Source organism: Trachypithecus francoisi, unplaced genomic scaffold (assembly GCF_009764315.1).
Source record: "Trachypithecus francoisi isolate TF-2019V2 unplaced genomic scaffold, Tfra_2.0 Lachesis_group2, whole genome shotgun sequence".
In the NCBI taxonomy this organism is placed as follows: Eukaryota; Metazoa; Chordata; class Mammalia; order Primates; family Cercopithecidae; genus Trachypithecus; species Trachypithecus francoisi.
Genome location: NW_022681465.1, coordinates 102,560,968 through 102,588,763, shown reverse-complemented (window position 1 = coordinate 102,588,763; position 27,796 = coordinate 102,560,968). Strand labels below are relative to the sequence as shown.

Here is a 27,796-nt window from a genome sequence, read left to right as displayed (position 1 = left end):
CTGCGTCTGCGCTGCGTCCTGAGGGCCCCGGCGCGAACGTCAGAACGCTGCCCGTTCCGAGTTCTCAGCGGCCAGCCAGGGCCGCTACCTGTTCCACTGTGGAGAGGAGGAAACGGGGCGAGAGCCTCACTTTCCTTTCCGCCCAAAAAGGTTTCTCAGTGATTGCTGTAGTACCTGAGACTCTACCATAGGGTCTTCCGTCTACGTTAAAGTAGTCGATTTTTTTCTTTAAAATACTTCTATTAGTGTATAATATACATACTGAAAAATGTGTAAGTCATAATATAGACATTGATGAATTATCACAAAGCAAGTAAACCTGTATAGGAAGCAGAGCATTCCTACCATTCCAGAAGCCCTTATTGTGGGCCCCACTTAGTCTCTCCGAAGGTGACCGGTATCCTGACTTCTAACGCCACAGATTTTTTTTTTAATGTTTTAACATTTGACACCTTGGTATAAGGAGCCCCCTTTACCCATCACCTGGCTTCAACAATTATCAGCTCTTAGTCTTTATTTTATCTTTATTACCGTTTCCCCATCCCGATGCTTTGGATAATTTTGAAGGAGATCCCAGGCAGTAAATCATTTCATCCGTAACTATTTTGATGTAGATCTCCGAAAGATGAGGATACTTTTCAATACCATTATCACACCTAAAATATTAATAGGGTTGTAAATATCACGAAATATCCTGTTAGTGTTCAGATATCCCTGATACTCTTTTTTTTTTTTTTTTTTTTTTGAGACAGAGTCTCCCTCTGTTGCCCAGGCTGGAGTGCAGTGGCGCGATCTCGTCTCACTGCAAGCTCCTCCTCCCGGGTTCACGCCATTCTCCTGCCTCAGCCTCCGGAGTAGCTAGCTGGGACTGCAGCCGCCGCCACTACGCCCGGCTAATTTTTTTTTTTTTTTGTATTTTTAGTAGAGACGAAGTTTCACCATGTTGGGCAGGATGGTCTTGATCTCCTGACCTTGTAATCTACCCGTCTCAGCCTCCCAAAGTGCTGGGGTTACAGGCATAAGCCACCAGGCCCTGCCCTTTTTTTTTTTTTTTTTTGACACGGAGTATTGCTGTTGTCACCCAGGTTGGAGTGCAATGGCACGATCTCAGCTCACTGCAACCTCTACCTGTCGGGTTCAAGCGATTCTCCTGCCTCAGCCTCCCGAGTAACTGGGATTACAGGTGCCCGCCACCACGCCCGGCTTTTTGTATATTTAGTGGAGATGGGTTTTCGCCTTTTTGGTGGTGCTGGTCTGGAACTCCTGACCTCGTGATCCGCCCACCTCGGCCTCCCCAAGTGCTGGGATTACAGGCGTGAGCCACCATGCCTGGCTCAGATATCCCTGATACTCTCATAATTTTTTTTTTTATGATTTCGTTGAATCAGGATCCAAATAAAGGCTCGTGTATAATACAGTTGGTTGCTATGTGCCCCCCTTAACTCTTTCTGAATCTTTTTAATAGAAACATACAGAAGTAGAGAGAGTAGAATAAACCCTTGTGTACTGTCACCCAGCTCCAGCAGTTATCAATTCCCTACCAATGTTATTTCATCCCTCCCCACCTGTTCACCAGATTACTTTTTAACAAACTTAATTTTCGGGTTATTTTGTATGTATTTTGATATGTACCTCTAAAAGATAAGGATTTTTTAAAACGTAGCTAATCATACTATTCTAAAAAACTAGTACTTCTGTAATATTAAATATTCCAATAATGATCACATTATTGGGAAGCTCCCTGAGTTCCATGAGAGGAAGTTTTCTTGAGTCTCTCTGCCAAGGAGCGAGCACCCAGGTGACTTGAGCTGAACTGGATTCATGAGCCCTACTGTATTAAATATTTTATTTCTGATTTTTCAGATCACAAATCTTGGGACATGTTTTGGTTTGGGTTACTGTTTTGCTTGTTTGTGTTGGTTTCTGTTGGTTTGTTGGTTTGTTTTCTGTTGGTTTGTTTTTGGAGAACCTCCTTTTTGAATCCAAAGAGTATTTCATTGACACATTTGCATTCAGGTCTGTCTCTTACAGACCCTTCTTCCATTTTAGCTGAGATTTAGTTTTGCTGTGGCATTTTGGCTGTAGGCGCCTTTGGCTTTTTGCATGAATATTTCAGATCCTACTCTTGAGGCCTGATGGAGAGTTTCTGAAGTCTGCTTTCTTAACTTTTGTCAGTTCCATATTTGCATCTCTGTGGCATCTATTCATGTTCCAGTTTCCGTATTTGCCAAGTTCTAGAGATGGGTCTGACTTGTGCATATCACCCTTCTTTAATCTCAATAGTATATATGTATACAAAGCTTGCTTTCATGTTTTTCCTTTATTGGATTTATTTATTAAAGCTTCTGGTGACAGACAAATAGAAGGAAGTCTAAAACTCTATGTCCTGATTGGTTGCTAGGCTAGCTTTCCATACTTCGTTCTGTATATTCAGTGCATGATATATGTCATGTGTCCTCGTTTTTCTTTTAAAATGTGGGAAACAAAAGCAGTTTCAGCCTGTATTTTTCAAGATCAGTTCTTCTAGGAAGGACAATAATAATCTGTATCTGCTTCTTTATTAGATAAATTAGGTAAGGTATGCAGATGACCGTAAGCCCAGAAAGAGTTTAGTGTTGCCTGAAAGGGTAGCAGTAACGTGCAGTTATGTAGAAAAGAAAAACTGAAACCATTTTTCACCCAAAGCTACCAGGATTCAATAAAGGATTCATCTTTTTCTTCAGTGACCTTCATTATCACAGCTTTGCCTCAGAGACCACACTGTTTTTTAAGAGGCTTGTTTTTCAGCACATCTCTACTAAGATTTTGTGACAGAATTTTATGTACTGTGAAGCTGTGTTACTTTGGTGTGCACCAGGTTAAAATTATCTTGGCAAAATGAATTTTTGGTCATTATGCAGTGACCCACATAATCTATAAAACTGCTTTTTGCCTGTAATCTGTTGTGTCTGATATTAATGCAACTGTACCAGCTTTATTTTGGCTTCCTAGTGTGTTTTTAATACATTTTCAACTCTTCTGTGTTTATATGATTTATATAGCTAGCTTTTATATTTTTAGCCAATCTGACAATCATTATCTTTTAACTAGAAAGTTTCGTCTATTTACGTTGTCATTTCATGATTACCACTATAATTGGATTTATTTCTGTCACATTTTGTGATTGGTTTCATCTTTCTTTTTTTTCCTTTTTGATTTTTGGATTGATTTTCACTTTTGGATTGTTTTTGTTTTGTAAATTTTTTCCCCTTTATTTATAAAAAAGTAGATTATATCCTCAACTTTTTTCGAGATTGTTGCCCTTTAACTTCTAAAATGCATATTTAGCTTAAATTGTAATGCTCATCACACTCTACTATCCTTTAGAACACCTTAGGTCCACACACATGTCTAACCATATGCTCTTGTCTAATAATAAAGTTTTGTTCCTTTAAAACACACATAACATTCTTTTAAACAGTCAGTTTCCCGCCCCCCACCCCCCCAATTTAACCAATTTTATTTACTTACTGTTCTTTCTAGCATCTCAAGTTTTCCTTAAAGGATGTTTTTCCTTCTTCCTAAAAGAAGTTTCTAAGTAATTTCTAAAAAGTTCCTTTAGTGAGTTCTAAAATGTACCTTTAGTGAGTATTAGTTGCTAATACATTATCTGTTTTTGTTTGTCCAAAAATGTCTTCATTTTGCCCTTATCCTTTATGTATTTATTTTATTTTTTATTTGAGACGAGGTCTTGCTGTGTTGCCCAGACTGGCCTCCAACTCCTGGGCTTAAGTGATCCTCCCACCTCAGCCTCCTGAGTAACTGGGACTACAAGCACATGCCAGCATACCTGTATTTTGCCCTTATTTTTTAAAGATAGTTTTGCTACATATGCAATTTTAGGTTGATAGTTTATACTTGCAACATTTTGAACATTTTTTTCTATTTTCTGGGTTTATCATTCCTATTAAGAAAACACCTGTTAGTATAGGTGTTTCTTTCTTTGTAATTTCTCTTTTCTTTCTGGCCGCTTTTGAGATCCTCTCATTCATCATTTTCAAAATAATAATTTTACTTTTTTGACTTGAGACTGTATACATATCCTGAATCTAGAAACCTATATTTTTTTATCAGTTCTAAAAACTTCTCATCATTGTCTCTTCATACATTCTTATTCATTTTTCTATATCTTTGCTCTTTTACAGTTCTCATTTTTATCTTTGTAGCATTCTGTGTAATTTTTTTATCTGCCTTTCAGTTCACTCTCACTTCACCTGTGTCTAACCTGCTTTTTAACTTATTCATTGTTTACTTTTTACAGCTTTGGTGAGGTATTCTTCACATAAAATAAACTATGCATATTTAAATGTACAATTTGATCAGTTTTGACCAATGTGCAGGTGTATATGTCCATAAAATCACCACGATCAAAATATTGAGCATATCTGTCACCTGCCAAAGTTTTCTCCTATTCTTTAATCCTTTTCTCCTTCCGCTTCCAGCCCTACACCCCAAATTCCCAGGTGACCGTGGATATGCTTTTTTGTCACTATAGAATAGTTTACATTTTTTAGAATTTTATATAGTAAAGTCAACTCTGTAAACAAAATTCTCAGCTTGAGAATTTTGAGAAGAGTGGGTTAAATCCCCCAAAGAGGCATGAGGGCTGACTTTGCAATTTATAATCCTCAGGGGACAAGAATCCTGGTTGTTTACTTTTTAGGGTGCGTTATTGTAGTGATAAGTGTTACCTTTTCACTTCAGGTGTAGTTCCCCTAGGTAGTCCTGGCTTTACCTGAGGATCTCTGAACGAGTTTCTCATCTTACAAGTATTGGTTTTATCCTCCCTTCCCCGTAAGTCATTGAAACTAAAGCTCTCCGTCACTGTAGATCATCATGCTCTCAAAAGGACTGCTCCTGTCAAAGGGACAGCTCCCTTGAATACTCCAAGTTTATGTTCTCATCTTGCCTTTGGCCTCTGACAGTTACATCTACCTTCTTGAAAGCTCAGTCATATGTTTGGGGGGAAATGGATATTTTGTTTTATTTTTATAGTAGAAAGAATTTTTTAAAAGATATTTAATTCATCTTATTCCAGCAATGGAATTCCTCTTCAGTATGAGCTTAGGAGCAACGTCTAGGACTTCTTCTGTGTTCCCTCCCATGGTTGTTTCCAAGCATAACTGATGATGTTTCATTACTACAATCTTCTGGGGCTATTGTTTAAGTCTCTGGCGCTACCTCAAACCCAGAGAGTTAGAGTCTCTTTCACCTCTGGGTGAAAAAAATCCTAGGAATCTGAAGTTTTAAAGCCCCTCAGGCAATCTGAATCCTCACCCAGGTTTGTGGGCCATTGCACTCTTACTGGGAATAGTGCAGGGTTCTCAATAAAATCTTATATATTCTGAGATCGTTAATAGTATTGGTTTCTTCAAAGGGGAAGGGCATTTTTAGTATACATTTTATTTTCTGGACATGCTTCCACGTTGTCTGTCTAGCTCTAAATTTTGTTAAATGAAGAATTCAAATTTCAGATCCATTTTCCCATATAGTCTGTTGTCCACAGCCATCAGCTGCAGTATGTATTCCTGAGGAGCTGAGTAGCAAGCAAAAAAGTATCTTCTTTGGCACCTCTCTTTGAACAAAACCTGGGCATCTGCTGGCCCCTCACTGAAACGTGAGGTGGGATTTTGACTGTGGAAGCCCACAGTCCAGAAGCCTGTGGCGCTGGCCCTCTGCACACCGCAGCTGCCCCAGCTTTCCTGGCCGTCCCTGCTCTGTGCAGTTTTCTGCCTCATTCATCATGGCAGCACTATACTGTGAGGTGATTGGCCACATAATATATTTAGCAGCAAACCTTTCTCTGACTTGGAATATGCAAATGTTATTCATTAGATGCTGACTCTGCAGCTGTTACCTTTTCTGAGGCTCCAGCCAATTTCACTTGACTAAAGATGCCTTGGTGGGAAGGATTCACATGCAGTCTTGAGTTACCACACTACAGAGGTGATCAGTGAAGCCACCTCATTCCAGAGTTTGGTTATACATTGTGCACAATGTGAAACCCACAAAGAAATGATGGGTTTTTCATTTTAATTAGGCCATAGATCCTGATCTTGCTATTTGAAGTTAAATTGTAAATTCGGGTAGAGGGAGGTAATTTCTCATATTGCCTATCATCTAAACACAAGAGCCTTCATTATGAAATGATCATAAAGATTTACTATTATGAGAGAAACGTTTAACATAAACGTCTACTGTAAGCAAGTAGATTTAGTGCTATTAAGTTGCCTTAGTGTGAAGGGGGTTTAAGGACTTTTTTGTTTTTATTTTGCTTTAATCACTTGGCTTCAATCCCTTTAAGACAGTCATACGAAAAGCTAATTGCTTTTATATCATATCAAGTTCTAAAGTTGTTTTCCCCCAGTAGGTACTGAGTCATTGAGATCAATCCCTCAGGGAAAAAAGAGAGGAAAAAATGGTTAAATGCAGAATAGGTTTTCAACAAAGACTTATTACTTGATCATTTCTGCTTGTGTCCTTATTACCTGATAAACCAATTTCTTCCACCAGGGAGTAAACAAACCTTGGAAACCCAGTTGCTTTTTTCTTTCTTCCTTTTCTTCCTTTGATTCATTTCTTTAGGTATTTACTAGGTGCCTTTTATGGAACTGTTCTAGGGACTGAGAATGTGTATATTAGTAATTACATGGATATTATTTTTAGTGTGAGAGACAGAAAAAACAACACAGATTAGCATTTGTTGGTTTTTATCCTGATTGGCTGATTTATCTTTTAAAAGGCTCACTCAGACTGCTGGGTGGAGATTAGATAATAAGGGTGGGGACAATAGTTAAAACAAGGTCAAGAGATGAGAGATATTGGCGGCTTAGCAGTGGTGGTGATGAGAAATATATACTTATATTTCAAGTCTAGAGCCTATAGGATTTACTGACAAATTGGTTATAGAGTGTGAAAAGAATGGGGTCAAGGATGATGCCTACATTTTTAGACTGAGTAAACTAGCCAATATAGTGGTCATTTACTGAGATGGGAAAAGCAGACGGAGAGTGGAAGTTTGAGAAAATAAGAGAACATGTGATGTTTATATACCTATTAGACACCCAAATGGAAATATCACCTATGCAATTGGAAATGCAAGTCTGGAGTTAAAGGGAGAAGTGGGGGTAGGTATGTCCATGTGGAGCCAACCATCTATAGGTGATGGTTAAAGCTGTGGCAGAGAATGAGATCACCTAGGGACTGAACTTAGATGGTGAAGGGAAGTCTGCAGTCTACTACTGAGTCCTAGAGGCACTCCAACATTTAGAAGTCAAGAAGAAGAGATCCTGCAAAGGAACACAAGAAGGAGAGAAAAAAGAGAATATTTTGTGAAGGATAGAATGGTCAACCGTATCAAATGACAGTGAGAAGTCAAGTAAGATGAGGACTGAAAACCACTGGATTTTAACAATGTCGTAGTGGTTATTGGTGTCAGAGGAATGTGTTGAAGACTGGGAGCTCAGGAAGTAGTAACAACTGTATCTGAGATGACTCTTTTGAGCAGTCGTGCTGTTAAGAGGAGCAGAGAAAAGGAGACCTAAGTGTAGGAAAGATGACAGCAAGGGAGGGCTTTTTTGTTTAACACCATTCAACCTTTGTAACAGAATAGAGGACAGAGAATATGGGCACAGATGCTAGTAACCTGGTAGACATCATGCTCGAAGGATAAAGTTCTCTTTGGATTGCTTCTGTTTTCTCAGTTAAATGAGACACAAAATCAAGCTGAGAGTGAGGAGAAGGGGAAAGAGGAATTGTAAATTTGAAAAGCAATGACAAGATGTGAACTAAACATTTTGGAGATCATGCTGCCTAGGATTTCATACATTTTCAGACTCTGAGATAAAAGTGTGATCTCAGAAATACCAAGTATTCCTATGGATGTTCTGCTAAAAGGAACCAAAATAGGAATCATTCAGGTCAAAAATCATTAAGGATAACCAGAGTGCTGCTGTCATTTGTTCAGGGTAGGTATAAAAGTCACTAGATACATTTCAATTTTTTAAATGTTTTGAATAGCTAATATACATCTATAACCTGATATATAGCTAATATATTTCAAAATACAAAAGGAATAAATGTGTAAATGATGAAGAGTCTTCTTCCCTGGATCTCCCATCATCTCCTTTCTTTTTTTTTTTTTTTTGGAACCTATCAGGAAATACACTTGCTTATGTCTCCTTCTAGAAATGTTTTATTGATCCTCTCCCTGCCTCTCCCCGTCCCAGGTCTTTTTTTTTTCTTTTATTTTTTTCTTTCATGAGCTAATTATATTGGACTTCTTTATTTCCACTTTTATTTTAGATTCAGGGAGTACATCTGCAGGTTTATTGCATGAGTATATTGCATGGCACTGAGGTTTGGGGTATAAGTGATCCCATCATCCAGGGACTAAGCATAGGTAGTTTGTCAGCCCTTGCCCCCTTCCCTCTCTCCTGCCTCTAGGAGTCCCCAGTGTCTACTGTTCCCTTTATGTCCTGTATACCTAGTGCTTACCACCCACTTGTAAGTGAGAACATGTGGTATTTGGTTTTCTGGTCCTGCGTTAATTTACTTAGGATAATGGCCTCCAGCTGCATCCACGTTGCTGCAAAGGACATGGTTTCATTTTTTTTTTTTATGGCTGTGTAGTATTTCATGGTGTATATGTACCATATTTTCTATATCCAATTCACCATCGTTAGGTTGATTCCATGTCTTTGCTATGGTGAGTAGTGCTGCAGTGAACATTGAGTGCATATGTCTTTTTGGTAGAATATTTTATTTTCTTTTTGGTATATATCCAGCAATGGGATTGCTGGATCAAATGGTAGTTCTGCTTTAAGTTCTTTGAGAGATCTCCAAACTGCTTTCCACAGTGGCTGAATTAATTTACCTTCCTACCAACAGTGTATAAGCATTCCCTTATCTCTGCAGCCTTGCCAGCATCTGTTATTTTTTGACTTTTTAATAATAGCCATTCTGACTGGTATGAGATGGTATCTCATTGTGGTTTTTATTTGCATTTTTCTGATGATTAGTGATGTTGAGCATTTTTTCATATGTTGCTTGGCTGCTTGTGTGTCTTTTGAGAAGTATCTGTTCTTGTCTTTTGTCCATTTTTTAATGGGGTATTTGGTTTTCGCTTGTTGAATTGTTTTACGTTACCTACAGATTTGGGGTGTTAGACCTTTGTTGGATGCATAGTTTGTGAATATTTTCTCCCATTCTGTAGATTGTCAGTTTACTCTGTTGATGGTTTGCTTTGCTGTGTGGAAGCTCTTTAGTTTAATTAGGGTCCCACGTGGCAATTTTTTTTTGTTGCAATTGCTTTTGAGGACTTCGTCATAAATTCTTTCTGAAGGCCGATGTCCAGAATAGCATTTCCTAGGTTTTCAAATTGATCCATTTTTTAAAGGCTAAATACATGCTAAGAAGTTTTTTTTAAAATAATTCTCAGCCCAATTAAATCATTTTTTAAATATTTTAAAGAATATTCTTTTTTCCTCTTTAATTTATATAAAAATAATTTCTAAAAAGCAAGAAAGAATGTCTCTTTTAATACTTCATGTTGGCAGCCATCTGGCAAGAATTGTAAAAAAATAGGTATCTTTAACAAGGTTTTTTTTTCTTTTTTCGTCTTCACAGCTGATCTTGCATCTTTAATGGATAAAACATTTGAGAGAAAGTTGCCTGTTAGTTCTTTAACAATATCACGGGTAAGAAAATTTTAACATATATATTTTCCAAGAAGAAGGAAGAAAGCCAGAAAGGCCCTTCGTGTAGATGAGGCTGTGTAAATAAAAAATACTTTGCATAGGAAATATTTTTCAAGAGTATGGTATGTTTTTATAGTTACTAATAAATATTTTATAGTGTAGTAGCAAATTTCTTTGGCTGAAATAAAAGGTAGTACATTTACCAGATTCTGATATCAGTAATCACTTTTGTGTATCTGATTTATTTTATTTTTTTCCAGGATATGATATTCTGCTGTATGATACCATCAGTTTTTTTAAGTTGATACGCCCTTCAAAGTAATGATATTTACCCGTTAGTATTGGAAGTGTTTTTGATAGCCAGGAAAGTCTGTAAAAGAATGGATATTAATGTTAAAGTTAAACTGCAGCAGAGTGATAGGTGGAAGAATAATGTTAGGTTAGGAATCAGGAATAGTAACCATTACTGAGCACCTTCTATGCCAGTTTTGAATGTATTAGTTCCTTAACATACATTATTTTTTAAATTCTCACTGCTCTCTATGCAATAAGCAGTCTATGTAAGACATGGTTTAATTACTTTTCCAAGTTCACACAGCTTGTAAGCGTGGAAAAACTGAGATTCAAACCCAGATAGCTAGGTTCTCTTCTGTTGCCTGCTTCAAATATATCTGGGCTTATCTTTATCACAAATTCACTTTATGACACTGGGCAATGAGACCCCTCTCAATTTTCTCATTTTCATCATGGGTACGGTTACATCTTCCTCCCAGGGAATAATGGGATGCTAAAATGAGATTTTAGCTGTGAAAACTTTTTACAGAAATTAATGGCACCATAAAATTTAAAATATTGTTAAATATAGAAGAGAGAGAGGAAATAAATTACCTTTCTTTTGAATCCTGGTCCTTTCTTTCTGCCTTTTAGTTGAGAAACAGTTTTACTGGTCATAAGTTACATTTTTTTTTTTTTTTTTTTTTTTTTTTTTTTTTTTGAGACGGAGTCTCGCGCTGTCACCCAGGCTGGAGTGCTGTGGCCGGATCTCAGCTCACTGCAAGCTCCGCCTCCCGGGTTCACGCCATTCTCCTGCCTCAGCCTCCCGAGTAGCTGGGACTACAGGCGCCGCCACCTCGCCCGGCTAGTTTTTTGTAGTTTTTAGTAGAGACGGGGTTTCACCGTGTTAGTCAGGATGGTCTCGATCTCCTGACCTCGTGATCCGCCCGTCTCGGCCTCCCAAAGTGCTAGGATTACAGGCTTGAGCCACCGCGCCCGGCCTATAAGTTACATTTAATAGACTCATAATTGGCATATTGAGGAGAACGGAATGGCCATTGGTTCATCCCTTACATGAGGGGTAAAACTTCTGTATGCCGTAATACCTGCTATTTATTTAGGTAGTACTTCAAGGTTTACAGCTTTTATGTACATTTTCTCATTGGTGCCTTATACTCTTCGGGGCCTGTGCCTTTATCCTATTTGTGCAGATGGTGCAACCAAGTCCCAGAGGGGCTGTGCCATCTGTTTATGCCATACAGCAAACAATCAGAGCTGTCTCTCAAGCTCAGGTTCTGTGTTTGAACCACAATTTATATGCTCTTAATGGATTTCTAAGTCAAGTCCAGAAGTGCTAGGGATTTTTAGAAAGTCTCCCTCTTTTTACTCTCCTCTCTCTTCTATGAGGTTTTCATTATATTTACAACATGCATTGTCTTCTACACTTTTTTTTTTTTTTTTTGCCTCTGAGTCTCTATTTTAGAATAGTATCTATCTGTCTTTGAAATAATCTTTTTTATTTGTTTATTTGGACCATGGTTAATGAGCATACTCAGAGATTTTATGGTTTGAAAGGAGGGTTTGTTGGTAAAGGAGTCATAGATTTACTGTTGCATAGCAGAGCTTAAATCAAAGTAGGAAAAAATGGTTGCAAGACTGAATTCTCTAAATTTAGATGTTTATGTTCTGGGCTATAGTTTTTCAGCCATCAGAGTCTTCATTCTTTCAGCCATATGTTCCCATGTTTGGAACCTAAAGAAAATAGTATCAGGATTTAAAGATAAAGGAAAAAATAGGTAACTAGTTATAATCAGTGGAACACTCCTTGTTCTGAGCAAGCTTCATGTTTGGCTTTCAATCCATTTTCTGATCAAGGTTGTTCTACACATAGAAAAAGAGAAGCCATTGTATATTCTTTGTTTGCAGTAGCATAAAGGAGTTTCAAGGATGGAGCCATACCACGTGAACATTTTTCCACTAAGCATCACCATCGTTCCAATAAAACGGGTGTCCTGTGTTTTGTAAGGTCAGTGTGTGATCTAGGCCCTAGGCCAAATATATGACATAATTTATATTCAACCAAAGGTTTCTTTTTCTGTCTTTTAGCTTGTAGACAACATTTCGTCTCGGGAAGAGATAGATCATGCAGAGTATTACCTTTACAAGTAAGTTTTCCTTTTGATTTGGCTGTGTACTCTGTGATTTCACACCCTTTTTTACATAAAAGTTGGTATATGTTATGTATAATTTTGACACCTTCTAAGTTTATATTTTAAAGATCTTTTCATATGAGTATAGAGAGAGTTTCTGATTTTTTATAACTGCATTTTTTTCCATACTGTGAGTTTATTATTTAAACCAATTCCCTTTTTATGGACCTCTAGATTGTTTTCTTTTGTATTGTATACAATGTTAAAATTGATAACCTTATACATATGTAATTTTTCACCTAATTTTCATGAGTATATATATTTATAGTTTTAATCGCTGTTGTCAAATTGCTTTCTGTTGAAGTTTTTACATTCCCACTAGCAATGTGTGAGAGATGTATATTTTTACAGCTTGGCCAATAGTTAGGTATTTTCACATTTGCATTTTTTTGCCAATCTGATCAGTGAAAGTTTATACACACACACACACACACACACACACACACACACACACAAGTTGAGTATCTCTTACCTAAAATGCTTGAAACCAGAAGTGTTTAAGATTTTGGATTTTTTTAGATTTTTGAATATTTGCATTATACTTACTGTTTGAGTACCTCTAATTCGAAAATCCACAATGCTTCAATGAGCATTTCCTTTGAACATCATGTTGGTGCTCAAAATATTGTGAATTTTGGAACTTTTCAAATTAGTGATACTCAATCTGTATGTATATTTCTTCTCTCCTTTTTTTTTTACAGGTGGAATTATACCCGATATGAACTGTTATGTACCTATTTTCAATTAACACTGTTTTAAAACCTTTTCTACATTACCACGTTTACTTCATTCTTTCTCAGAGTTGCTGCCAATTCCATTGTGAACTACTCACAAAACTCACCCGTGTGTACAAAAAGTATGTTCAGTACAGCATCATTTATGGTAGCAAAAGACTGAACCTAATGCACATTAAATAAAGAACCGGTCAAACAAATATCTGTCAGAATTGTACCTTACAACTAAATTTTTACTGTGATTCCAGTTTTTAAAATCTGATTTGTGATTTGATCCAGTTCCTATGTTCCAAAAATAGACTCAGATTGAATTTTTAAATGTTTCCAGTAAGCATTGCATTAGGGTTTCCCATTTGATCTTGCTTGTTGTGCTCAAGAGAATTTTTAGTTATTTCTGTCTAGATGCATTTTTATTTTTTGTTGTTTTTTGGGGGGGTAGTTTTTTTCTAGATGCATTTTTTAAAGCTTACTGTATTTTAGTGAAAATTTATTCATTTTTCTTTGATTTTGCTAAATAATAATGAGGCCTCTTTTTTTTTTTTCAAATTTCTGAATTGGGTAGATGCTACCACTTTTTGGGTGTTTTCTATTTAAATGTAAACCTCAAGTACGCTAGATTCCGCACCTTAAAAAAACATTTATTTTAAACCTCAGATTGGCTGTAATAGTGTCCTAAGTTGAAATTCTAGGTACTAACTTAGTTGCAAGTCATCTTAGTTGTAAGTACCCTCTTTTACTTCATTAGGATAATGAAAAATGAACCCCTTGATGAGACCTAGCCCTGGCTTCCTTTAGTGGCTCTTTGGAACTGTAGGACTGCTTTGGTAGTTATTTTTTGTCTATGATGAAGGGTGTATTTGGGCTGGCATCTGGCCAGTTCTCGTATTTTTATTTATAGCAAAATGCAGAACATAGTTTCAATTTCTAAATATAAGCTGTTTTTTTAGAATTTCATCCTGTGAGATACAGTGCCATAGTATTGGGAGAAGTATGTTCCAAATTCAGAAGTACTTCTGTAGCATATAATTGATTTCAGTGACTCAGCATTTCAACAAGTATTTACTTAGCACTTATTATGTGCCCAGGCCCTGTCCTGGGTGCTAGATATCTAATGTTGAGTAAGTTAGACATTCTCCAAGTATTACTGAAAAGTTGAAGTTCTGTTTTTAAGATCTTCTGTGATTAATTCTTCACACATTCAGTTTTGCGTGGCCTGGGGTATAACTGAAAGTTTCGTAAGATCACTGTGTCCTATTTCCTTATAGATCATATAAAGGACTCTTGTCCATCATAAATCTGAGCCACTGTTTAACTGGACATCCCATTTTTTGCTTTAATCAAAACTAATTCTTTAGCTGTGATTTATCATTTATCTTAGTTCTTTCTCCTCCCTTCCATTACCAAGAAAATTGAAATTGACTCTCTTTTTATCAGCTTTTTTTTTTAAGACAGAAATGTTTTTATGACTTCATGTGCTTGTATATATATGAGACTAGGTAGAACTCTACATAGCTGCATTGATACAGTAGAGATTGGCTGGGTTCTCTCGTTAGCTAAGTGCCTCACTCTTGCTTTCCAGCCTTAGAGAATATACAGAATATACTTATGCCTTAGCAAAATTAAAAATTACAAGTTATAAACTCTTGGGCTTTCTCTCAAGTAATCAAAATCAGGGATGTTAATCCTGAAGACACCAAGGATTTACTGCTGTGTAATATTTCTACCAGTTAGGGCTTCAATCGTTATGATGCCTAACATCTCCTCATGGGATGACTTTAGACATCTTGGAGTAAACTTACAATTCGAGGTGTAAGATGAGGAAATGAAGAAGGAACGTCTTAATTTTAGATAACTCACAGCTTGCAGGCCTGGGGTTAGGATTTCTCAGTCCTTAAGCAGTACCATCTTTAACAGTGAAGCCCACAGGAGAACTTTTGCATTGGTTCACCTCTTTCTCTGACATGGCCTGTGAACACCAGGCTCTGCTAGCAGGAGTGTAGCTGCCACATCTTCTCCCCTTCTAGTGATCACATTTCCGCGATGATTATGTAAAGTCTAGAGCCAAAGAAGTTTAGAAACCTTGAATGATCAGTGAAGAGCTGATTGAGCTTCTGCCACTGCATCAGGCACGCAAGTGAACCGTTCCAAGTTCCAGCAGCTCAGGGTGCTGCTGGTACCTGCCAGCTTATTATCACCCTATCATCCCAGCAGAATATTTGAAGCTTTGAATCTCCCAAAGTACCTGGGCTTAAATGTTTAGGGACGTCAACATTAAAGGGATCTTTTAAGGAGAGGTAGAAAGGCTGCTGTCCAGTCAGCAGACGGAAGAACAAATTCCTAAGTACTTTTATTTGGGCCGTGGTCTATTCTCTGGAAGCTGGCAATCCTATGATCAACTCCTGCCTTCTGTTTGTAAATAAAAAATAAAAACACCAAGGAAAGGGTGAAGCTCTACCCAAACAATAATGTGAACTAAAAATGGTTAAGGCAATACCAGAAACTATATTCATTGGCCAAAACAAAAAACAAAAAAACTGATAATACTCATATAAAAGGAAAATAAACCAAAAACCAAGAGTGAAAGTGATTAAAATAGCAACAAGGTTAAAACAAAGTAAAATAAACAAAATAAGAGAACAAGGCATCCTGTTTGGCTGTGACAAATACAGAAAACGTAAATAAGATAATAAAAAAATAAATACAGTAAAATGAAATAAGGATTTGAGCCAGGGACTTTATATGATATGTACAGTTTAAGCTGGGAGATTGGGAAAATAGGCATAGGTGTGTTCTTGCACAGATAGTATTAGCAGGCTAAATGGTAAACCTCTTTATGAGTGGTTTTCAAGCTGTCTTCTGAGGATCCCTGAATCTAGTTTCTTACAGGCCCTCTAGGGCATGGCTTGGGGGAAGAATAGGTCTAGAGAGAGGCCAGACCATGCTGCCACAGGCGATTTGCTTTTGCTTCTGTTTTTGTCAGAGAAACTGTGCCTCCAGCTGCCTTATCGGAGTCTACAAAGAAAATTCAGAGAGGACTGTGAACTTGAATAAGAATAAAATTATATTTTTATTTTCACTAACCTCAATAATATTTAGCATTTCTTTCACTTATGAATGTAGGCAGGAGATGACTATAATATTAACAGCATCTGTGTCTTTCTTGCCAATAAAAATCATTGATTTTTTCATATCACATTACGTTTGTTACAGATATCATCACTGCTTAGAAATTATGTTAGTAATTAAAGCTACCACTAGCTAGTGTTATTTCATCCATTAATAAAGCAGCACATATGTTACCATATCCCAAGGATTTCTTAATATCTTGACAATTGTATTTCAATATAATTGGTTTCTGTTGTAAAAAACTAATTCTGAGATACCTTTATCAGACTGCCAGAGGGTTCGAGACAATTATTAGGAACCATGCTGTGAGATCTTGTTTGAAAAATAGGTTCTTTTGCTTAGACTTATTTTTATTTCTTCCCTCAGGTTTTTTGGATTTTAAGTACTTTGGGTCTTTGTTTTCTCTTCTTACAAAGAAGACTTTCTTAGTTTAGACCTTACCAGGTAAGACAAGCATATAATTGATAGGTTTTCTGTCTTCACAGTGAAAATTTAGATACAGCCAGTCTCCCAAGTTTCCCTACAACACCAGAAAAAAAGGTTTGGTAAGGAGTGAGAAGATTTGGACAGGCCCCGAGATGCTACACGTCAGGAGACCAGTGCTGGCAGGGGGCTAGGCAGGAAGATTTCCGCTTTATCTTGGTATCACCATCACCCAGTGTTTGGTGAGGTGAGAAGCCATGCTCTTTCCCAGCAGTAGCAGCATAGGTTCTGTGACGCAAAAAAGAGGGGTAAGAGAACATCTCAGTTAACAGCTGCTGACAGGAAATGTCTGCTCAGTGGGCGTAAAAAGACTGCATTTATTTTTTATACTTGTTTAGAAGAATTATTATATCCCATGTTAATTTTAAAAACAGTTGAGCAAAATACTTTCTTTTTCCGGGCAAAGGATTAATTTCTACTTCCTATCCACATGCCCTCTCGTTAATATTTGGAAGAGAAAAGGGCTCCTACCTTTGCTTTACTGTAAACTTACGGCATTCCTAAGAATTAGATTTGCATCTTTATTTTACTGATGCAGAGACTAAAACATAGAGATTGGCTGAGCACACGCAACATAGAAACTGAGTATAAGCCCCTGCCTGTCCTAAGAGGGAAACCACAAGAATCAGATGTGAGCAGTGGGGCAATGCTATAAAAACAATGCAGTGCTGTCTCAGTGCAAGGTTTTATCATTAAGGATCCCAGATGGGGCTACAATTTCTTTATAGGAAACTAAGGCAGAAGAAATTCCAGAGAGACCAGGCTTTGCTGTTCCTCTACAAGAGATCCCCTTTTGGAATCTGTCTGCCTGGGGTCAGTTATAGTGAGTGTATGTAGAGTTTTATACAATGGGAACTTTTTCCTTCATCATCTTGTAGAGAGCATCTTTCCTGGGCCACCTAGTCTGTAGTTCGGAACTTTCTCCCCATAACCTCCAAGTCCACATGCCCAGTGTATACTGCCCAAATGCAAACAAGTGAACCTTGGGGCAGGCTCTGTGTCTCCATTTTCAGGAGATAAAACAGCATGTTACTGTGCCACGTAAAATTGTGCCTTTGGCAAAAACCATTGTTTTCATGGTTATGACAAGCTTTAACCATTTTTGTGTTAGTATTTGATTATTGCATTGCTAAAATGCAAACTCAAGCCATAAAAATTTGTTCTTTCCACTTAGTGTCCTCATCTTCACTGAGGATGTTTGCAAATTGCATTTTTAAAGACCTGTATAGGCCTTCGAATCATGTTGGGACCATGGTAGTTTTGAGATGCATGAAATTAGACTTGGTCCTTCTACTATCAGGGCGTCAATAATCAGAACTGATAATTTGATCTGCAACATAACAGTGATTCCTGAAGGCTATGTCATAGAAATTTCTAACATATAAACATATACTCTATATTAAAAATATAATTTTTTTTTAGGCCAGGCACAGCAGCTCATGCCTTGTAATCCCAGCACTTGGGGCAGACGGATTGCTTGAGCACAGGGGTTTAATACGAGCCTGGGCAACAAAACAAACCTTATCTCTATAAAAAGATACAAAAAATTAGATGGGTGTGGTGGCGCACACCCATAGTCCCAACTACCTGGGAGAATGAGGCAGGCAGATCACCTGAGCTTGGGAGGTCAAGGCTGCAGTGAACTGAGATCATACCACTGTACTCCAGCCTGGGTGACAGAGTGAAACCTCTGTCTCAAAAAAAAAAAAAAGAATATAGCATTCTTTTAAAGCAGCCTTTTGGTTTTTAGCTAACAGGTAGGGAATGCTGAATTGTTATACAATAAGAAAAGATTGTTGCAAAGCTCTGTGGAAGGTGAGTTTTTCTCAGAATACAGCTCTCAATGTTGCTATGGAGAGTGGCATGCCACCCAGTAAGAAAGGAAGTTCAGGTTGCATGGCAAGCTGTGTACTGCCAACACATTCATCCATGCTGTACGTGGGTCTCAAGTATCTTTCACTATTTGCTTAGCTGACCTGGCAGATAGATACCAGGTATCCTTAGTTGGAGATGGATAGCAGGTCAGGAACAGCTGGGGCAAGGCAGATGGCAGCCTGCATGTCTCCAGGTCCTGGGTTGGCAGCCATCCTGAAAAGGAAGGACCAAAATAGCTTCATTTTTCATGAAGCAAAAATACCCAGTGGTTCCTTGGAAGGCTTTAGCACCACCCCAGGCCTATGTTGTAAAAATCCGTTTCTGCCTGTAGGAAAAGGGGAAGATGGGAGTTTATTAAGAAGGATTATTAAGAGGGAACAGCATGCATTCGTTTATGCAGCAGTAATTTTCCTTTGAGGGCATAGAGACTGTTTGTGTTTCACAGCAATAAAAGGTAATGTTAAATTTTTCTGTTAGCATATTGCCAGGTTGCATTATGCCTGAACATTATTGAGAGAAGAGTAAGAACCCAAGAGGCGAGAAATGAGTGTGAGAGCATTTTTAGTAGCACTTCTATACTTTAATATTGCCTAGTTCTTTATTTAGTTCTTATTTGCTGATCCTTACCACAGGCCTGGGAGATTGCTTGTTATTGTTAATAGCTCTGTATTGGAAAATAGCAGATCATTGGTCATAGTGCATGCCTTGCCAGAGATCATGGGAGCTTTGTGATAAGGATTAGAATTCTTGGCCTCCACGGCTGGACATGGTGGCTCATGCCTGTAATCCCAGCACTTTGGGAGGCTGAGGCAGGCAGATCACTAGGTCAGGAGATCGAGACCATCCTGGCTAACACTTTCAGTGAAACCCCGTCTTTACTAAAAATACGAAAACAAAATTAGCCTGGCATGGTGGCGGGCACCTGTAGGATCCAGCTACATGGGAGGCTGAGGTGGGAGAATGGCATGAACCTGGGAGGCGGAGCTTGCAGTGAGCTGAGATCACGCCACTGCACTCTAGCCTGGACAACAGAGCGAGACTCCATCTCAAAAAAAAAAAAGAATTCTTGGCCTCCACTGCTTCAGACTCTACTTCTCTTCCCACTGGTCTTGTTATTTCATCTAGAGCCACATCATAGGATGAGTGAACCTTCAAGGTATTTTTTTGGCTTTGGCTTAAGCATTCCACCTAGCTTTCCTGGAATGATCTTATACCTTAGATGGTTATTCCATTTTATTCCTCTGGTGCACTGACTATGTACCTCTGCAGGCTCCAGTCCTGAGTCCCTAGGAGTATGTGCTGCTGCATACATCCATGCACAAGTATTTGTAGAGATACATGCTTTCATTTCTGTGGGGTAAATATCTAGGGGTAGAATGATTGGAGCATATGGTAAGTATATGGTTAACTTTTTAAGAAACTACCAAATTGTTTTCTGAAGTGATTATATCATTTTATAGTCCCAACAGCAGTTCCACTTCCTCCACATTTTTGCCAATACATTTAGCCATACCAATATGTGTTTAGTGGTATCTTACTGTGACTTTAATTATTTGCCCAATAAGTAATATTTCCTTTGATAAAGTGTTTGAATCTTTTGTCCATTTTAAAAATTGAATTGTTTCTACTCTTCTTGGGTTTTGAGAATTCTTTTTCTTATAGTTTTATCTTTTCATTCCCTTAACAGTGTTTTTGAAACACTGTTTTGTTTTTTTGTTTGTTTGTTTGTTTTTTATTGAGATGGAGTCTCTGTCACCCAGGCTGGAGTGCAGTGGCATGATCTTGGCTCACTGCAGCCTCCACCTCCCATGTTCAAGCAATTCTCCTGCCTCAGCCTCCCAAGTAGCTGGTATTACAGGCACCTGCCACCACGCCCAGCTAATTTTTGTGTTTTTGTAGAGATAGGGTTTCACCATGTTGGCAAGGCCAGTCTTGAACTCCTGACCTCAGGTGATCCACCCACCTTGGCCTCCCAAAGTGCTGGAATCACAGGCATGAGCTACCATTCCCAACCTGTTTTTATTTTTTATGTAAGTCCAATTTATCAACTTTTTTTTTTTTCATGGATTGTGCTTTTGGTGTTCTCTAAAGTAAGGGTCACCAACCCTTTTGGCACCAGGGACTGGTTTTGTGGAAGACAGTTTTTCCACAGCTGGGGGTTGGTGTTGGGGATGGTTTGGGGATGAAACTGTTCCATCTCAGATCATCAGGCATTAGTTAGATTCTCATAAGGAGCATGCAACCTAGATCCCTTGCAAAGGGAGGGTTCCTGCTCCTATGAGAATCTGATAGCACCACTGATCTGACAGGAGGTGGAGCTCAGTCGGTGATGCTCACTCACCCACTGCTCACCTCCTGCTGTGTGGCCCAGTTCCTAACACTGGTACCAGTCCACAGCCTGGGGATTGGGGACCCCCGATCTAAGGAATCTGCTTAACCCAGCACCACACTGATTCTTCTTCTAGGTTTTGTTTTAGAAGTTTTATAGTTTTAAGTTTTATAATTAGGTCTGTGATCGGCTTTATTTTGGTATCACCATCACCCAGTGCTTGGTGAGGTGAGAAGACATACTATTTCCCAGCAGTAGCAGCAAAGGTTCTGTGACACAGAAAAGAGAGGTAAGAGGACAGCTCAGCTAACAGCAGCTGACAGGAAAGGTCTGTTCAGTGGGCATAAAAAGACTGCATTTATTTTTTATATTTGTTTAAAAGAATTTTTATATCTCATGTTAATTTTTAAAACAGTTGAGCAAAATTCTTTCCCTACAGATTTATGATTTTGAATTTTGTGTGTTTGTATGTTATAAGGTAAAGATCAAAGTTAATTTTGGGGCATAAGAATGCCTAATTGTGTCAACACCACTTGTTGAAAAGGCTATTTTTAAATTGCCTTTATACCTTTGTTGGTAATCAGTTTATATTTGTGTGAGTCTATTTCTGGACTTCTTTGTTCCATTGATCTTTGTTCTGTTATCTATTTTAATGCCAATACTACTCTGTCTTGATGAGTGTGGTTTTAAAATAAGTCTTAAAATTAAGTAGTGTAAGCCCTTCAGCTTTTGCGTGTTCTTTTTCAAAATTATTTTGGCTAATGTAGGTCCTTTCCATTCCGTATCAATTTTAGAATCACCTCTTGTATATGTGTGTGTGTATACACACGTACATATTTAGGTATGTACACACACATGCATTATTAATGTAGAGAAATTAGGAACAATATCAATTCAAGAAATATGTATTGAATGTATAGTATATATTTAGAAACTAACAAAGAAGATTATAAGGAATATTAGGGAAGAGACTGATTTTGCAAAAGTCATTCTTTTTCTATTGCGTGCAAATTTAAACTGCCCTAACAGGATTTGAGATGAAAATAAATGAGAACAGATTCATGTCTATAAGACAAATGATTTTCAGCTGTTTATAAGGGAAATTCTAAAGCCAGTAGAGGCTTTAAAAGTATGTTTTAATGCACTAAAACTGTGGTATATTCAAAGGAAGGATATTATATAATCCCAACAATTAAAAAAAATTACAACCAGGCGCAGTGGCTCATGCCTGTAATCTCAACACTCTGGGATACTGAGGTGGAAAGATCCCTCGAGGTCAGGAGTTTGAGATCAGCCTGACCAACATAGTGAAACTCCGTTTCTACAAAAACATTTTTAAAGATTAGCTAGGCATGGTGGCGTGTGCCTGTAGTCCTAGCAACTTAAGAAGCTAAGGCTGGGCCTTGTTGTCCTAGCTACTTAGGAGGCTGAGCCCAGAAATTCAAGGCTACAGTGAGCTATGATCAAGCCGCTGCACTCCAGCCTGAGTACTAGAGCAAGACCCTGTCCTACCCGCCGCCCAAAAAAAAGATTAGATGGTTGAAGATCTTTAGATATGTGAAACAATTCAAAATCAACACAAATCCAGGATACGATAAGTAGATAAATTTACTGAATTTATGTAACAAAATGTAAGTTTTAGAGAAAACATGTTTGGAGCAGGCTAGAAAAAGGACTGATGTTATCCGCAAACATTCATAAAAGAGGTAGAACTTAAGATAGCCTTGAAGGTTAGATGAGTAGAGGAAACAAGAACAAGTGTTCAAGATGGAACAAACCGTACAGCTGGAGTTAGAAGGAAGGAGTGAGAACTGGCTTTATGGAAACTGCCTTAACCAGAGAGATTAGGGTTTGTTGGGGAGAAATAAGGAAGGCAGATCAGAGAGAGAATAGAATGTTGGCAGGAGAGAAGGGAGAGTTCAAAATCTGTCATTATCATACATTGCTAGTGGATATATAAATTGGTACAACTTGTATAGAGACAACTTTGGCAGCATCTGTCAAAATTACAAGTACAATACCCTCTGGCTCAATAATTCCACCTCTAGGAATTTAACCTCCTGATATACTCTTACTCATGCCAAAAATGTCCATTGCAAAAAGTAAAAGATTATGTCCATCAATAGAAGCCTGTTTAAATCATTCTACAGCCATACAGTGGAATACTGTGCAGCGATTGAAAAGAATGAGGAAGCATTATTTGTATTTCCTATTGAATAAATTGTGAAATGTATTAAGTTAAAAAAAATAAGAGTAGGACTTAGTGTGTGATGTAGCCACTGTGGTTTATGTGTAATATGTATACATGTGCTTTGATGCTTATGTGTACATGTGTATGTGTGTGCATAAAATGTCTCTGGAATGATACCCACAAAAACTGGTAACATTGGTTTCTTTTGGGGAAGAAACCTAGATGACTTCTCATTGAATTGTCTCTTGTAACTTTAGAATTTTATATCATGGGTATATATTACTTATTCAAAAAATACATATTTTTCGTTTCTTCCCCTCCCTTCCCTCCCCCCTTCTCTTTTTCCATATCATGCACACACACACACTTACAAGGAAATTAACCAAATTTTTTTTTCTTTTTTTTTTTTTTTTTAAATTTAGAGACAGGATCTCACTCTGTTGCCCAGGCTGGCATGCAGTGGCAGGATCTTAGCTCACTGTAGCCTCAACTTCCCAGGCTCAGGCAATTGTCCTACCTCAGCCTCCCAGGTAACTAGGACTTTAGGTGTATGCCACCATGCCTGGCCTTTTTTTTTTTTTTTTAAGAGGTGGGGTCTTGCCATGCTGCCCAGGCTGGTCTTGAACTCCTGGACTCAAGCAATCCACCTGCCTCAGCCTCCTAAAGTACTGGGATTATAGGCATGAGCCACCACACCTGGCCTGAAAAATATTTTTTAAAAGATCCTCAAGATAGTCATCTGCAGATTCTTAAGAAGTATATATCATAATAAAAGTATTTCAGAAAAAAAAAAAAGTATTTCAGAAAGATTAATAACAGGGTAAATTTTTTGTTAAAATAGGTAAATGTTATAGGGAAATTATCTATGCATATAGAGAAAAAAGACCTGTCCTATGGTAGTTGACAGTGGAAATAAAGAGAGAAATGTACATAGGAGGGAGAAAAAATGGATCAGCAGGATTAATGGCAAGTTGAATGTAGAGACAGAAAACAAGGAGTGTCAAAAATGAACTGAAAATTGAACCTCAGTGGGAAAGTGGCTTGTACATGATAGAAGTATTGAATTGGAAGCAGATTTAGAAGGCAGCAAGAGGGTGAGTTTTTGTTTTGCCTTTTCTTTGTACATACACGTTTCTTTCTAAGCTTGCTGGATCGAATCTTGCCTACTGACTATACTTGGACTGTTTGACAGGAACTGGCCACAGACCTTTAGAGAAAGAACAGTTGCCATAATATACCCATTGGGTCTTCCTGGTGTATTGGCACTAGTTGGAAAATTTTGGACCAGATGACCTCTGAAGTCCTGCTAACTTTTGGAATCTGAAATTGCAACCTGGATAGACTAAATAATTCCCTTGGAGCCATGTGACAAGTCTAAGCTGCAGCTGTGGATGAGGCCTGACTTCACGTTCAGAGGCTTATCAGCTAGCCCAGTGTATCTCTTTGTGTCAGTTCTTTTTCCTAAGCAGTTTCAGTAATATACCAAAAGATACAGACTCAATGACTATTTTAAAACCTCATAACAGTGTGACATAGAATTAATTAAACCTAGAAAAAAAAAACTAACATAAAAAGAAATTCAATAATGAAAATGTATTATCTTGTGGGGGAGGTACTAAAAAGACCCTGAAGGAGTCAGGATGGGAGGAAAGAGGTGAATGGGGTCTTAGGACCAGTTTAGTCCCCACTTGAATCTGTAGCTTCGAACTAGTTAGTGAACTCTCTGGACATCAGCTTTCTAGATGAGCAGATCATCTTGGATGCCTCCCAAGGCACTTTCCATAACTAAAACATAATGTTTCTTAATGTCACTGATAAGATTTTGTCACCAAATGCCTCAGACTTTGAAAGCCTGAAGCTCTCGCTTTTTGTTTAGTTTTTCACGCAGAATTTTATTCACTTAAACAGTAAAATTGAACTTCCAGCCACCTTAACCATGAATATCAAGAGAAAAACTAATATGATGTAAAAGTAAACAACAGAAAGGGTAGAGGATCTCTTATTCTCTTCTGGATTTAGGTGACAGACTTCATTTACTGTCTTATTTGTGAATATATTTAGTAAATTTCGTCATATGAGAAGTTGGGTATCCACTCTTATTTATCCTCTAGCTAACTAATTTTTATACCATATGTACTTGCCTTTTTCCTGCAAGGCCCACAAACCACATGTTTTTGATGCCTTGTATATACATGAGATTTAAAAGGAGAAGGCTAAAGTAAATCTGTTCTAATAGCTGCAGAACCATTTGTAAATTAAACCTTAAACTCCTAAAATTTCATATAAGAATATGTATCCAAGTCGGCTTTTATTGAAAATATTTCTCCTGGCTATTTTTGTAATTGTAAAGTCAAATCAGGGTACCAGGAATTACAGCTATAGGGCAATGAGAAAGGCATAATTAAAATATAGTCATATTTATTATATAAACCCTACTTCAGTAGGGTTTTAAGTGTAAGGCAGTTTGAAGATAATTAAGAGATCTTTTCACAAACTGGTACAATATTTAAGGGAGAGCTGAGTAGATAAACAGAAGCTTCAGGGAGAGATTTATGGGAACAGAAGTTTCAGTTGATTGCATCATGGTTTTTGAGGCCAAAGGCAAATAAATTCCTGAGTATTTCCAGATGCTGTGTGTCTAGGCAAGAGGACATCTGAGGAGCTAGAAGTATTCGATGTGAATTCTTTTTAGTGGTCTAGGCTGCTTTCATTTTCATGACAGATTTCCAGGTATGTTTGTTTTGAACAGCAGATTTTACATGTTGAGGTCTATTCTGTTTTTTTAATAGCAATGCTGATTTTAAGACAAATAGTATCACCATTTTATACCTAGTAATAGGCAGAGCTGGGACTTAAAACTAGGTCTTCCAACACCAGATCATAACAGCACATGAACAGTGTATTCATTATGCACTGACTGTTACATAGGTCAGTGGTGGACACTACCAAGAGGTGAAACTCAATCATTAGTCTTCACTAGTAAAAATCTTGGCAGAGTTTTGATAAGTCAAACACTGAAATTATTTGTTCAAGTGAGAACTTTGTGCATCTCATACATATAGATTAGTATAGTCCTCCGTTTGCTGAATAATAGCAGGTAATAACAGACTTAGATACTTACACAGTGCTTTCAGACTCCAGCCGGAATGGGCTACTATTCTCTGAATGTGCCTTCTACTTTCATATCTTGCCTGTGCTCTTCCCTCCCCACTACCTCTTTCTAACAGAATACAACCTGTGTTTTAAGGCCTGTCCCAAATTCTGTCACACTCATAAACTTACCCTGATTTTCATGGTTGAATGTGATCTCTCTGACCCATCTATAAAATTGTGTTTTTCTTACTCAGGGGTGCTTACTGATTTTGTTTTGTCTTTTGTCTAATCAAAAATACGTATTTCTTTCTCTTTACTTGAGATACAGTGTAGTATAGTAGATAAGAGTATGTACTTGAGCCAAAGTGCCTGAATTTGAAGGTCGAATGTGCCATCCATTTCCTCCCTCATAAAATGAGTGTTAAAATAGTGCCTGTGCTTTAGGGTATTTATGAGACTCCAAGAAATTGATACATTATAATGCCCTTAGAACAGTCGTGGGACTAAGAAGGTCAGTGCTCAATAAAATTTAGCTTTAATGTTGACTATACTAGATTGTATATCGTGAGAAGCAAGGAGTATTTATTTCCTGTATTTCTCTCTTAAGGGAAAATGTATTTGATTTCCAGTTTAGGTTTCTAAGACCTTATTCCCTAACCATCCACACCACCCCCACCCCAAGAGCATCAAAGTGTAAGGGCAATCAAGACTCAGGAATGTGGAGAAGTAGATGCTTAGGAACACTAGTAGTTCAACATACATTTAGAAAGCATATCACATTTTGGGGGAAGCTTTCTGACCCTAAAAGACAACTAATCAAGGCTGTCATATATGTACCCATGTTGCTAAGCTTACCGCCACAAACCAGAAGGGGGCAGCAGAAAGTCATCTGCTTACTATCTGTGAAGAAGGGAGAAGCCTCAAGAAAGTGATTCCCAGTTAGGAAAAAACTGCACCATAACTGATCTCTGATAACATGTTATTGAATCAATAATCAAGATACAGATTAGACACAAAAAGAGAGGTCTGTTCTGTGGGCTGGGAGCATGTAAGCAGTTGAAATAGAAATTGAGGAACTGCTGCCAGAGATTTTAGTTTTGATATCTGGAGTGCACAAAAGCAGCTCAGAATGGCTAAAGTTTTTTAATGTTGTCAGCCTTCCCCACTTTTAGTTTATTGGTTTTTGTAGAAGATGTGCAAGAGTTTCTATTTGTATAGCTGATTCTTATATAGAAAACTGGGCTGCTGTGGCCTTACAGGTTAGAATGGAATATATAATTTTTTTCATATTTTTACAATCATTTCTTGTTTATGGAAAAAATAATTACATATTCTTTTTAAAAAAACTTATAAAGGAAAAATCACTTGTTTTTAGTATGTTTCTTGTCAGTCTTTTAAGTATATCTTTCCATTTTTTGTTTTAAACTATTAAACAGTAACTCTCACATTTCGTCTATAAATTCAGTGCAGTTCCAACCAAAATCTCAGCAGAAATTTTTGGGGAACCTGAGAAGATGACCCTGAAATTCAAGTGAAAGAATAAAACCAAGAATAAGACAGTTTAAGAAGACTAACATAAAATGATTGGTCCACAAGGTAGATAGACAACAAGACTTATTAGAAAACTGTGAAAAATACAAATGAAGATGTTGACTTAGATGTAGACAAATAGACTAGTGGAGCAGAATAGAGAGAACCCAGAAATGGATATGTACATATCTGGAAACCTGAGATATTTTTTACAT

The 27,796-nt window shown here is 37.6% G+C and overlaps 1 protein-coding gene across 2 annotated transcripts in view; it reads left to right on the top strand.

Annotated features, from left to right (window-relative positions):
- MRPS27 (mitochondrial ribosomal protein S27) overlaps positions 1 to 27,796 on the top strand; it is a 98,397-nt gene that overhangs the window by 12,110 nt on the left and 58,491 nt on the right. For both annotated transcript variants that reach the window (XM_033179832.1, XM_033179831.1), the window contains exons 3-4: positions 9,667 to 9,737; positions 12,117 to 12,175. In XM_033179832.1, the coding sequence (XP_033035723.1) occupies positions 9,684 to 9,737; positions 12,117 to 12,175 (113 nt within the window). In that variant the 5' untranslated portion in view covers positions 9,667 to 9,683. The remainder of the gene's footprint in view (positions 1 to 9,666; positions 9,738 to 12,116; positions 12,176 to 27,796) is intronic.